This window comes from Sander vitreus, chromosome 2 (genome assembly GCF_031162955.1).
Source record: "Sander vitreus isolate 19-12246 chromosome 2, sanVit1, whole genome shotgun sequence".
NCBI lineage: Eukaryota > Metazoa > Chordata > Actinopteri > Perciformes > Percidae > Sander > Sander vitreus.
This window is the reverse complement of record NC_135856.1, coordinates 7,141,425-7,153,356: the sequence shown is the minus strand read 5'-3', so window position 1 is coordinate 7,153,356 and position 11,932 is coordinate 7,141,425. Positions and strand designations below refer to the sequence as shown.

Below are 11,932 nucleotides of genomic sequence, written 5' to 3'. Positions count from 1 at the left end.
CAAATTATTTTTATTTTTCTACAACTTTATCCTTTATAGACAACTTTCCAACAATACCAAACATGTCAGGCTAAATCACAGGAACTGTGACGTAAAGGCTGCACAATCCATCCAGGATTTAAAGAGTCAGCTTGTTGTTGTAGAAGATTGTTTTGCTGAGCTCTAGTGGTTTCATTTCTCTTTTTGCTGCAGTGATGTAGAAGTGTACTCCATGGTGTGTCTGTACACTGTGAGATCACTGTTGTGTGGTTACAGGTGTAACAAAGCACACTTCTGACCACACCTTTAAACCACAGTCGGCAGTGAAACACTGCTTTTCGTCCTGATAAATCATAGTCACCATTTGCATCTTACATTGTTTGCCTCTTGTTATTTTGATACATCTTTAACGGCTGTGTGAATCTTGGTCTCGGGTTTGTTTCTGCAGGGAGGGGAGTGTTGTGGCTTTCTTTTGGATAGTGATGTCTGTGCCAGGCAGCCGTGTTGAGTGTGTCACACTGGAGAAAGTCACCATGAGCCTGGAGAATGGCCTGAGGGAGTACAAAGAGTCAGGGGAGAATGAGATAGCCAGCTTCTCCGGATACCTCCTACACCTCCCCTCTCTGTTTGTCAGTGGTGAGAGCAAAAGAGGAGCAGAGAGAACGACTGTGTGTGTGTGTATGTGTGTGTGTGTGTGTGTGAGGAAAGATGAAAAAGTGAGAAACAGTGACATGAAAAGTGTATTTTTTAACTTAAATGTATCTTTTTTTGTATCTTTACAGAAACTGACTCCAAAGTTATAGAGCTTTTGAAAGCCTCATTTGGTATCCCACTTTATTTTCATTTGTTAATAATAATTATATTTGCATCAATCTTTCACTTTGATTTACTGTAATTAGCATGCAGCACAATGTGCACCACTTTTTAAACTCTTTGCATATCAAATATTTCTCTTACTAATAGCCCCATGTATGTACACTGCTTCAACATGTCGATAAATCCAAAGCTTTACAGACCTGCTGTGACTAGTTAATAATGCTACGTTACGGTTGGACAATCTCTGTTCAAGGGACGGGTTGTTGATGTTGAATGTTAATTTTGTGTTTTATTCAATACAGTAGCTCCAAACATAAAATCAAGGCAAAATTTGCATACATTTACTTCAAAACAGATCCCAAATTAACCCAGCGCAACATTTTTTGGCATCCTTTCCAGACTGTTACCGCTACCAGAAGGTGGTGTCTAGCAGTCCCTTGGCTCTCCGTGGCCCCGACACGCAGCGCTCCTCCTGCCTGTGGCACCTCCAGGCCAACCCTGGCTCCCAGCTGGAGCTCCAGATGGAGTGGCTGCTGCCAGAGTGCCGGGACAGGCTGGTGGTATACAATTCATTCAGCCCTTCCGACGCTTACCTCATCACATCGTGAGTTCCATCCACAGAGTTAGACAGAATATATTTATTTGCTTTGACATATCAGGGTAATATTGGTTCTCTGCTGCACATTGAATATTGGTCGGTCCACCTCTAAAGAAATTTGAATCATATTTCAGCCCAGTCTCATGGCAGTTCGTGAAATGGTTACGTTATTGAATCTATTGATTCGTGAACAGGACACGATTATGTCGTTTTTTTTCGTGTGGTGATTACGAATTTTAATTGAATGTATTTAAATTGGAATCATATTATGTGATCACAGCACGACTACAGTAGGGAGTAGCATGAAATGCAGAAAATCCGCGCAGGGAGGTTGGTCGAGGTGGCGGTCCGTCCTGTTGTTGTCGCCGGCGTGTGGTGTTTAATTTCCCCGTTGTGGCGTTTAATTTCAACGTTGTTGCGTCCCCCAGAGGAGCCCAGTGTCACGGCAGTTCGTGAAATGGTAACGTTCAAAAATCGTGACCTGTACACAAAATAAACGAGAAAATTGTGACCTGTACAAGAATCAATAAATAAAAATAACGTGACTATTTACGAACTGCCGTTAGACCGGGTTGCATATTTAGCACCCGTTTTTTATTTAAGAAATTCTTGAATAAAGTTTCACTCGTCCTCCCAGTGTGTATGGCTGCAGCAGACATGAGCGGGTGGTGCATGTTCTGTCTTCAGGCGAGTGGATGACGGTGGTTTGGAAACAGGGCCTGTACAACTACAAGGACCCCTTCTCTCTGTCTGCACAGGCGTGGGGCCGCCAGGGTAAGACCACCTGAAAGCCCAGGCCTTCTGAGAGGAGAGACTTTCATCTTATGTTTTGTAGTTAAAATACGTTGATGCCACAAAGCGGCATTGCGGATTGAAATACTTCTCTCTCTCTTTTTACTTCTATTTCGCAGACTGCAAGTCCACTATAGAGCTGAAGGCAGTATCAGGGGTCCAGGGGACACTGAGGACGCCTTTCTTTCCCAGCTACTACCCCCCCGACACCAACTGTACCTGGAGCTTTACTGTAAGACACTCCCTCATCTATATGTCCCCCACTTCGTGATTGTTCAGTAATTATTTACAGCTTTATTATTTACTTTACCGTATTTTTGTGTTCATCGTCCTGTGTGGTTTCAGATGCCCAGTGTAGGCATGGGCTTGTCTCTGGAATTTGAGGGTTACGAGTTGAGCAGAGCCAGCTACAACCAGAACTGTACCCAGGGACAGTGGGTCGTCCAGAACCGCAGGTATGCTGTGCCACAATGAGTCTAGTTGTGGTCTTTAAGACTGTAAGATTCGGCCTGGATGGTTAGACTACACAGCCAAACGAGAGCAACACTGATACCAATGAGAATTTAGCTGGAAAAAAGCAGACTAGAAGTTGATTAGACACAACTCCAACTGACCAATATGGTTTACATCAGTGGAGACCCAACTGCACCTTGTTTTATCTCCAGTGTCTGGATCAACCTGCAATATAAATGTGTATTTACAAATGTTTCCATAAAAAATAAATCTGTCTTCACTTTATACTTTAACTAATTAGCTGTGTGACTCGCTGCAAAACATGCATTTTGTGAACAGCTTCCTCTTTTTTACAAAAAAATGAAAGCTTTTGAATTTCAGATAGCTTTTCCCCCCAAAATGGCTTTTTTAAAACTCTTTTTATCTGTCTTGTGCACGTGCCAGACCTTCAATACAAAACAACTACAAATATCTGCACACAACAAGTTGTTTTCTATTTATATAAAAAAAAATATATTAAATCTACATTTAGGTCCACCCCTACTGCTTTTTTAACCTGCTTACTGCAATACAATGACAATATATAAATGAACTGAAGGAATTATCCTAGTACAATTAAGAGCAGAAAGATGAGGAAAAAGTCACGTGTCTTGTAAGATTATTAAACTAATGTCTATTTTTAACTGCCACCTGCATGGGGTTTGGTGTCCCACAGGAAGCCCCTGTGCATATTAATGGTTTCCATACAGGACATCATGTGCAGAAAGATCAGAGAGTTTCACAATACAAAAAAAACACAAATTGACCAAATTAAAGAATTAAAGAGTTTTTGTTTATAATGTATTTAATAATATTATTCTACTCCGTAGCGAACAACAGGGGGCAGCAGCGTCCCATATTAGCCTCCTTAGATTTCATGTGAGGCCATTTGTTTTATTTTCAATTTAGAGGCATTTCAAACTAGTCAAGTGTCTTGCTTTAAGGGAACTCTATAGTTATTTAAATAACACTTTTCAAACCTGTGGGCTTCCACCAGAGCCGTCATCCTGTCTCTGCAGGGAAACCTGGAGTTTCCATTTCAATTTGTCTCTGTCCATTTCTCAGACTGTGTGGCACCAGGGGCCTGCTGCCATACAATGAACGCCTCTTCCTGCTCTCTACAACTGCCACTGTTGCCATGACATCAGAGGTGTCACTCACAGGGCCGGGACTTCAGCTGCGCTACAGTGTCTTCAACCTATCAGATCGTATGTTGTGGATGCAGGAGACACATCCAAGACATTACTGCTAAGTAATATTGTGTTCTACCTATGTCTATGAACGGATTCTTTTTAAATGTTGTGTGTGCATGTGCTTGTGTGTGTTTTATAGCTTGCCCAGGCCAGTTTCTGTGCACTATTAATGGCCTGTGTGTTCCTGCCTGTGATGGAATCAAGGACTGTCCCAACGGTCTTGACGAGAGGAACTGTGGTATTCATTTATGTTTAAAATGAATTTATTCCCAGAGTTTGTTTGTACATTATTTTCTGTTGAAACAGGAAATTGACACATGGTGCAGGACAGAGTAAATGAATGGATCGGACGACCATGCAAAGCCAATAAAGCCCAATTCATTTAGATTTTGATGTATTTACATTTACACAGATGTGTCAAAATGACTGAATTGCAGACATTGAGATGCAACAACACTCTTCAGGAAAAAGGACAGGGATTGACTGTCAGGGGTGAAGCAAACATCCACCACCACCACCATGTTGTCACACTTCGGAAGATAAAAAGTTGCTATTTTGAAACACTGCCAAAGGCAGGATGTTTCAACATCTGTAACATAAGCCTTGTCAGCATGCAAGCAGGCTGTCCTGAATGCCTGAGGGTGATGCTGATCTGATCTGATGGCATGGGCCTGTTCTTTCTAAATCTTCAGAATCTATTTAAATGCCAGCCAGTATATCTCACAATGTAAAGACCTGTTAGTTTTGGCAGCCTGTCAAGCTACGATGCTATTATTGGTTTGGCTTTTTAGGTGTTACTACTGGTAGGACACGGATTAGCCATTAATAAGATACTATTTAATAGGGAGTTAACGTTCATCATGTGATATAAAGACATGAGAAAGTAAAAGCTTTGTGAATTGTTTTTGCATGCTTTGCAGAATGGTATATGATATGGATAGTTTATGTAGCATAAAAGCATAGATTGTATATAATAAAAAGGGGAAAATACCACTTTTATCATTTTCCCCCAGCAAAGATAGCCAAATGTGGCAAAATGCACTGTATCTGGTTATCGATGTATCTACCCACAACATTCAAGTCTCGAATTGTGAAACTGTGAATGACAAATGAAAATTTAAATTGGAAATGCAAAGTACAGCAGACTACCTCTGTTTGCTGCGTTATCTTTTGTTATGCTGGACTTCTAACTGTTACAATGCCTTTCTGTTTTTTCTGGGGTTTTTTTCTGGTACATTTCCTTGTGTGTGTGTGTGTGTGTGTGTGTGTGTTTCAGTGTGTGTGGCACAGTACCAGTGTCCGGAGGACAGTCAGTGTGTGGACTACTACAAGGTGTGTGACCAACTCCCAGACTGCCCTGAAGCAACAGATGAGATGAACTGTACTGATGGTAACACACTCAAACTCATCACGATGCAACGTCAATCAAATCTCAGTCCTAAAATGTAGTGTGCGGAGGCTCTAACAGCAGCAAAACAAACCATTAGACATTTGTGTCTGTGTTTGTGTGTGTGTGTGTGTGTGTGTGTGTGTGTGTGTGTGTGTGTGTGTGCATGCAGGTGTGCAGTGTACAGATATGACCTATGTGTGCGCTGATGGAACGTGTCTGAAAAAGCCAAACCCACAGTGTGACTTTGTCACCGACTGCCCCGACGCCTCAGATGAGAAAGAGTGTGGTGAGAAGATCACCCCTATCAGAACCTAGTTGTTATGTTTTAATTTCACCTTAATTCAGTTTTGGACTTCATTCATTTAACTTTTGTGATGCCTTCATTTTACCTTGGACAGGTTCCTTGAGATTTTCGTAGACTTGTCAACCTGGTTTTTGATAAAAAGTGCAAAGAAATAAATCAATAAAATCTGATTTAATTAGTCTTTGTACTTTTTATTTGTATTTAGTTGTGTTTCCCCCATTGGCATTAGGAAGAAATAGATGTACTGGAAATGAACTCTCAAGCATTTTGGTCTTTTTTCCTTTTTTTCCAATACAACTATGCTGATTCTATTTACATATATTAAGCAAATGTTTGCTGTCCATATTTGCAACTGTTTGTTTTAATATTTCCGTGTGTGCATTCAGACTGCGGCCTGAGGCAGTTCTCCAGCCGTATTGTGGGGGGGACCAATGCCACAGAGGGGGAGTGGCCATGGCAGGCCAGCCTTCAGGTGCGGGGTACCCACATCTGCGGGGGCGCGCTAATCTCCAGCCAATGGGTGGTGTCTGCTGCCCACTGTTTCTATGACGACCAGTAAGTGCAGGAAAAGGGGGAAGGAAGTGGTCTGTTAAATGAGGTGTAAGAATGTTCTTTCAAAACAAACAGTTCGAGGGACTTTGAGCAAAACTCACAAGCATTTTCTCTTCAGCTAAACATGTTTTGTTTACCTCCAAACTTTTTTTATGTTCAGTCCTGCTGTTGTGTCTTTGCTGTTTAGGGTTTAGCTGCAACAGCCTGTCTGATTCAAAGCCAGCGTATTTATGTGTGTACACGCGTGTCTTTCAAAGCCAGACTACGCTGGCTGGACCACGACCAAAACTATAGCTGCGACATCCTGTAGAGGATTAAAATAGGAAAATAGGAACTTGTTTTGGTGGAAATTGTTTTAGTCGTGCAACAGAAAACTCAGATTGGACAGATAGTCTAGCTAGCTGTCTGGATTTACCCTGCAGAGATCTGAGGAGCAGTCAACCATAGTCCTCAGAAATCCAACAGAGTTTAAATTACAACACAAAGAAAGTGGAAGGTGAGGGACATCAGGCCAAAAAGAGGGCCATCTGGCAGAATTTCAGGCAGCACCAGAGCAATCCCGGAAGTGGAACATCCTGAATATAGACTAATTTGTTGGCAACAGTCAACGACTGCAACTATACAGTATTTAAACTATATAATAAATTGAAGATTTGGTTGATATGGTTATTTGAATTTGTACTTGGGAAAGAAAAGTATGACTTATTTCTCTCTCTCTCTCTTTCTTTCTCCTCCTCCTCCTGCAGTCTCTACTCCCCCTCGATGTGGACGGTTTACCTGGGTAAACTCCTGCTCAGCCCCAGCAGCCCTACTGAAGAAGTGGCTCGTGTTAAGCAAATCCACCTCCACCAATACTACGACGACGAGTCCCACGACTATGACCTGGCCCTGCTGAAGCTAGATCGGCCCGCCTCCACGCTGCTGGCTGGACATGCCCGACCCGCCTGCCTGCCTCCGCCCGCCCACCAGCTGGAGCCGGGCCTGCTCTGCTGGGTCACCGGCTGGGGGACTCTCCGCGAGGGGGGTAAGAATGGAAAGAGGGAAGGGGAGCTTGGGGGAAATGTGGAGAGAGGATAGAGGGTGAAATGTTTGAACAAAGCTGTGTTCAAAGTCGCCTACTATACAAGTAGTACGTACGGATTAGCCTAAAACTTAGCATGTAGTATGTAAACAAAAGCAAAATCTGTAGTTTGCCAAAAATACCCGGATGTTGTACTGATTTCAGAAAAAAGGTATGCAGTGTGTTCGTCGGTAGAATGTAGTAGGCAATTTCGAATGCAGCCAATGTTTGTTTGTTAAGTCCTCTCTTAGTTCTTCGTATCGTATCATAATCAGGCTGGAAATGCCTGTAAAGCAAAGGCATAAACAACAATGACAGTCTGGCCGGTGTAGGTGGAAAGGGGCTGGTAAACATACAGCCAGGCAGCCATGAAAATGGGAAGCAGGTGAGGTGGGAAAGTGGTTACTGCAGGGCAGGAGAGAGTGACTGGATCAGACATGACAGGTGACTAAGACAGGTGGGAAGGTCTGAGGGCATCAAGTGGATGGATGGAGAATGGCAACAAAGTGGGCTGGGGAAGTGAGAGTGTGGCTGAAGAGAGGGACTGAGGACTGAGGTTTAAATTGTGACAATCTTACAAAGTCAGGTTTATCTTCTGACCCCCTGAAAGTACCACGGCTCGAAGTTAGGACCCACTTAGAGTAGAGTAGAGTAACTGCACAACTACTGATCGCACTAATGAATTCAACAATCTATTTTGCAAGGACTTGTACTGTTGCAAAACCTCATTTTTCTCAGGACTTCAGGTAAAGGAATTGTTTTTCATTCATCCCATTATAATTTCCAGTTAACCTAAGGCTTTGGTATGCGTGACCTACAGGAACACATCATCATGCTTTATAAAGGGACACTTTCAAATGAAACTATGCAGGTTTATAAAAATGAACCATTTTAAGATGGACTTTTATTTGGTGCTTTTGTCTTAGTAGGTTTATTGTATAAAGTTTGATGTTCAACTGCTCTAATTGTTTTGTTATACAATTTGTTTATATTTCTGTTACAGGATGAACACTTAACGTTTTCTATTGGATTATGTTTTATGCAGTATAATGCAGTATTTTCACAGGAAGTGATTTTATGTGACTTGTGCAGCCTGTAAAAAACCCATTTCGTCAGTGGCACTTTGAAATAGCGGGCAACATGACGTGAGAAGTCTTGTGTGGGGGGAGTTGTTTAGTGGGGAGTCTTGGTAATTTGGTGTTTGTGATAACAGAGTAAAAACACATGAAATGAACTCATTCAAATGAAAGAGGCAGATGGAGATAGAGTGATGTGGGTGGAAATGTGTGGGCTGGGGGTTTCTGATAAACCAAATGAACAGATCAAGGCTGCTTGAAAGAGACGTGTTGGAGAGAAAACGCTTAGGTGGATGTTTTAAGGTGTGGTTACACCACTATATTTCCAGTGAAGTGGTTTCTTTTCACTCTAAAGATGAAACCTTTACTATACCTTTAGTTAACAGCTGGTGGGTAATTGTGTGCACATAACAAAGGGAACTACAGCATGTAGGAAATCTTCAGGCTGGTTATTGTTTGTTAAACATAAATACGGTACGTTAAATGATTTCTGCTGAAGCTGAGCAATTGATATATCTGCAGTCTGTGACATATTTCACTGTGGGTTTGTAGTTTGATCTGCAGCTCTACAATTGACATCCAGTTGGTTAATCGAAACTCAGCAGTTAAGATGTAATTTTCAGCTTTCTGTAGAATAAGAAAAAGCCAAATGTGACAGCAACTTTAGGAAGGCAAAGTGAATGCAGACTTTATCTTAAAAATATAATTCATACATTGTCTCTAGTGTATAAAAAAAAGAGGAAGACTCTTTTGGCCTTCACTGGTTTACATTTCACCTCTGATCTCTTCAGGCAGTGCCAGTAATGTGCTTCAGAAGGTGGATGTTCGCCTGGTCAGCGAGAAAGCCTGCATTCGGTCTTACGGCCACCTGGTCACTCCCAGAATGCTTTGCGCTGGTTACCGCAGTGGAGGCAAAGATGCCTGTCAGGTACAAAAAAACAACAACACATGAATACCAAACCAGATGATATAAATGCCTAATGCTTGTTTTCATTTCATTTCACAATGCAATATGAATTTACGGTTGCACTTGATTTTACAGCCTGCCCCTTTACCGTTTTGGTTCAGTCTCACCGCTCTCACCAACCTTATTTTTAACTGCAGCAGGCTATTTTCAGACAAACAGTTCTAAAATGTTACTGTGAGCAATTAGCTGGTGAACATAGCATCTAGCAGCTCAAGAGTTAGATTTTTCCTTCAGGAGTTGGTGGAGAGCAAAATAGAGCTAGAAGGAGAGTGAATATGGGACTTATATTTGTTGGGTGGACAGAAATACGATTCCAAATTTGCTTTGTGTCTGCTGGATGTATAAAAAATCCAGAATGACAACGTGATAAGGTGTCACAGTAGTGTTTACTGTAGCGCTAGAGTTGCGCTGCCACCAAGTGGCAACACATATAAATGCAGGTTTAAATCAAAGCACATGTTCAGAGGCTTTATATTTGGCACTTCATACAGTTATCTAGTAGGCCAATATTCTATAGTTAATATAATACATTTAAATTACAGGAGTAGGCTATTATGTACTGTATGGTTTGGGTAAATCATCCAGTCACGGTGTATTTATATCTGCCATAAGGCACGAAAGGGGGAACAAACCAAACATCATGTGCACGGTGCTGGCATAGTACATCCTGAAAGTCCTCCGGGTTTGGGAGTTTGTGTTCCTCATAAACAGTTCAGGTCATTACATAAGTTTTTAAAGCCAGACATCCATGCACCGAGTGATATCATAGTTGAATCATAAGTATTGATCGTCAACCTTATCAATTATTTTGGTTACTTTGTGCTATAGAGACATTTAAATCGTACCCCCTGTCCTTTTAACATTGCCTGTCTCTGTCAGGGAGACTCTGGCGGTCCCATGGTGTGCCAGGAGCCATCGGGCCGCTGGTTCCTGGCTGGGGTGGTGAGCTGGGGCAAAGGCTGCGGGCGTCCAGACTACTACGGCGTCTACACTCGCATCACCAGGCTCACTGGCTGGATCAAACAGGTCATCAGCAGCCCCTGAGACAATGGGGATCTTCATCATGATTACATCAATATACTCATAATCCGATGCTGGGTGCAAATGAAAACACTAACCAAGTGAGGATAAAAAGTGCTGGAAGATGAATTAAGATTGCTTCTCAGCCAAACAGCAAGCCGGTAAAATGTTAAAAAGCCTTTATTCCAAAGTCATAAAGTAACAAAGCTGATAATAATCAACCATATTTAAGCAGCATATTTCAGAACTGATATTCTAAAGTGTTTATCTAGCATGCAGTAAAAAGACACTTGCCAATGTTAGTATGAAAGGGCTAAAAAAAAGCAAAGTAAAAGAAGTGATAAAGAAAAGCTCTGAGGTGCAATTGTAATTACTTTGTTAATTATTGTGCCATCCCTTGTTTGACAATTTACTCTCTTACAGACTGAATCTTCTATATTTTAAAGATATTGAACATAAAGCATTTTCCCCATAATAAAACATCCTTCTGTCTTGTAATCGGGTTTAAAATATACTGTGTTTTCTTGTTTAGCTCGAAGTGAATATAAATTACAACAATACGTGTCTACAGCCATGCTAACAGCTGTCTTAGGCTGTCGGCTACACACAGTGGTGCTTTGAGCTAAATGCTAACGTCAGCGTGTTAACATGTTAACAAATGACTATGTCAACATGCTGACGTTCAGCAGGTATAATGTTTAGCATATTAGCATGCTAACATTTGCAGTGCAGCTGAAGCTGATGGGAATTCCATTAGCATTAGTATTGCAGGTCTTTAGTCATAAACCAAAGTGTTGGACAAATCGAAATTAGGACCTGATGGTGAGGCTATATGAAAAGTCAGGAGATCATCAACGATATCACAATTCACACACAAAATAGTGTGTACAAAATTTCACAGCAATCCATCCATAGTGTTGGATCGATCAACTGACTGGCATTGCTAACCCTGGAGCCATGCTGCTGCTAGCATGGCTAAAAAACTGCTCCAATTTACACAGTGTATAACAGTGTATGGGGCTGAGACTGATCTCCCTCTCATCGAAATACCGTATTTTCCGGACTATAAGTCACACTTTTTTTCATACTTTGGCTGGTCCTGCGACTTATAGTCAGGTGCGACTTATATATCAAAATATATATAATTTAACATGTTTTTTCATGCTGAAAACATTACCGTCTACAGCCGCTCTAGGCGCTCTAGGCTTGTGACAACTATATACTGCTCCTAAAGACAAGAAAAGAAACTGCAGGCGACTGCAGGTACCGTATTCAGCCCCTTGTTCTGTGTGCTGTTGTGTAGTTTAATAACTTGCCTTTCCAGATTAAATGTCTGTTCTTGGTCTTGGATTTTGTGAAATAAATTTCGAAATAAATGCGACTTATAGTCCAGTGCGACTTATATATGTTTTTTTCCTCTTCATGACGCATTTTTTGACTGATGCGACTTTAGTCTGGAGCGACTTATAGTCGGGAAAATACGGTACATGCAATTGCAGTCGAGACAATACTTTATTCTTTGGCATCAGATTTCATGAGATACTGTTTGCAGGTATAAGTCGAATGTCCTCTTCACAAGCTGCCTTTGAGAATGTAAGGAGTTATTTTTGGGGTCTATGAATCACTGAGTCCATGGCAAGGTAATTTTTCTTTCCAGCTGATTTTATTATCAACAACAATACAATTCTAAAGG

General features: G+C 41.5%; 1 protein-coding gene across 2 annotated transcripts; it reads left to right on the top strand.

Annotated features, from left to right (window-relative positions):
* The first annotated feature begins 393 nt into the window (after window positions 1-393).
* Window positions 394-10,737, top strand: tmprss6 (transmembrane serine protease 6). 2 transcript variants are annotated; one of them, XM_078274796.1, is made up of 14 exons: window positions 394-615; window positions 1,195-1,399; window positions 2,031-2,167; window positions 2,305-2,417; window positions 2,531-2,640; window positions 3,743-3,885; window positions 4,010-4,108; window positions 5,147-5,260; window positions 5,430-5,546; window positions 5,951-6,119; window positions 6,863-7,140; window positions 7,881-7,922; window positions 9,044-9,180; window positions 10,099-10,737. In XM_078274796.1, exons 1-14 carry the CDS (start codon window positions 462-464, stop codon window positions 10,261-10,263), a joined length of 1,983 nt encoding a protein of 660 aa, XP_078130922.1. In that variant the 5' UTR covers window positions 394-461; the 3' UTR covers window positions 10,264-10,737. The 2 variants fall into 2 exon arrangements, with proteins under 2 accessions (XP_078130922.1, XP_078130928.1); XM_078274802.1 differs by lacking the exon at window positions 7,881-7,922 and having other exon boundaries at window positions 400-615.
* Window positions 10,738-11,932: the final 1,195 nt, after the last annotated feature.

Coding starts and splice junctions, on each gene's coding strand:
- tmprss6 (XM_078274796.1), top strand. CDS start 462: ATGTCTGTGCCAGGCAGCCGTGTTGAGTGTGTCACACTGGAGAAAGTC. Junction 616..1,194: donor CCCCTCTCTGTTTGTCAGTG/GTGAGAGCAAAA, acceptor CATCCTTTCCAG/ACTGTTACCGCTACCAGAAG. Junction 4,109..5,146: donor TCTTGACGAGAGGAACTGTG/GTATTCATTTAT, acceptor TGTGTGTTTCAG/TGTGTGTGGCACAGTACCAG.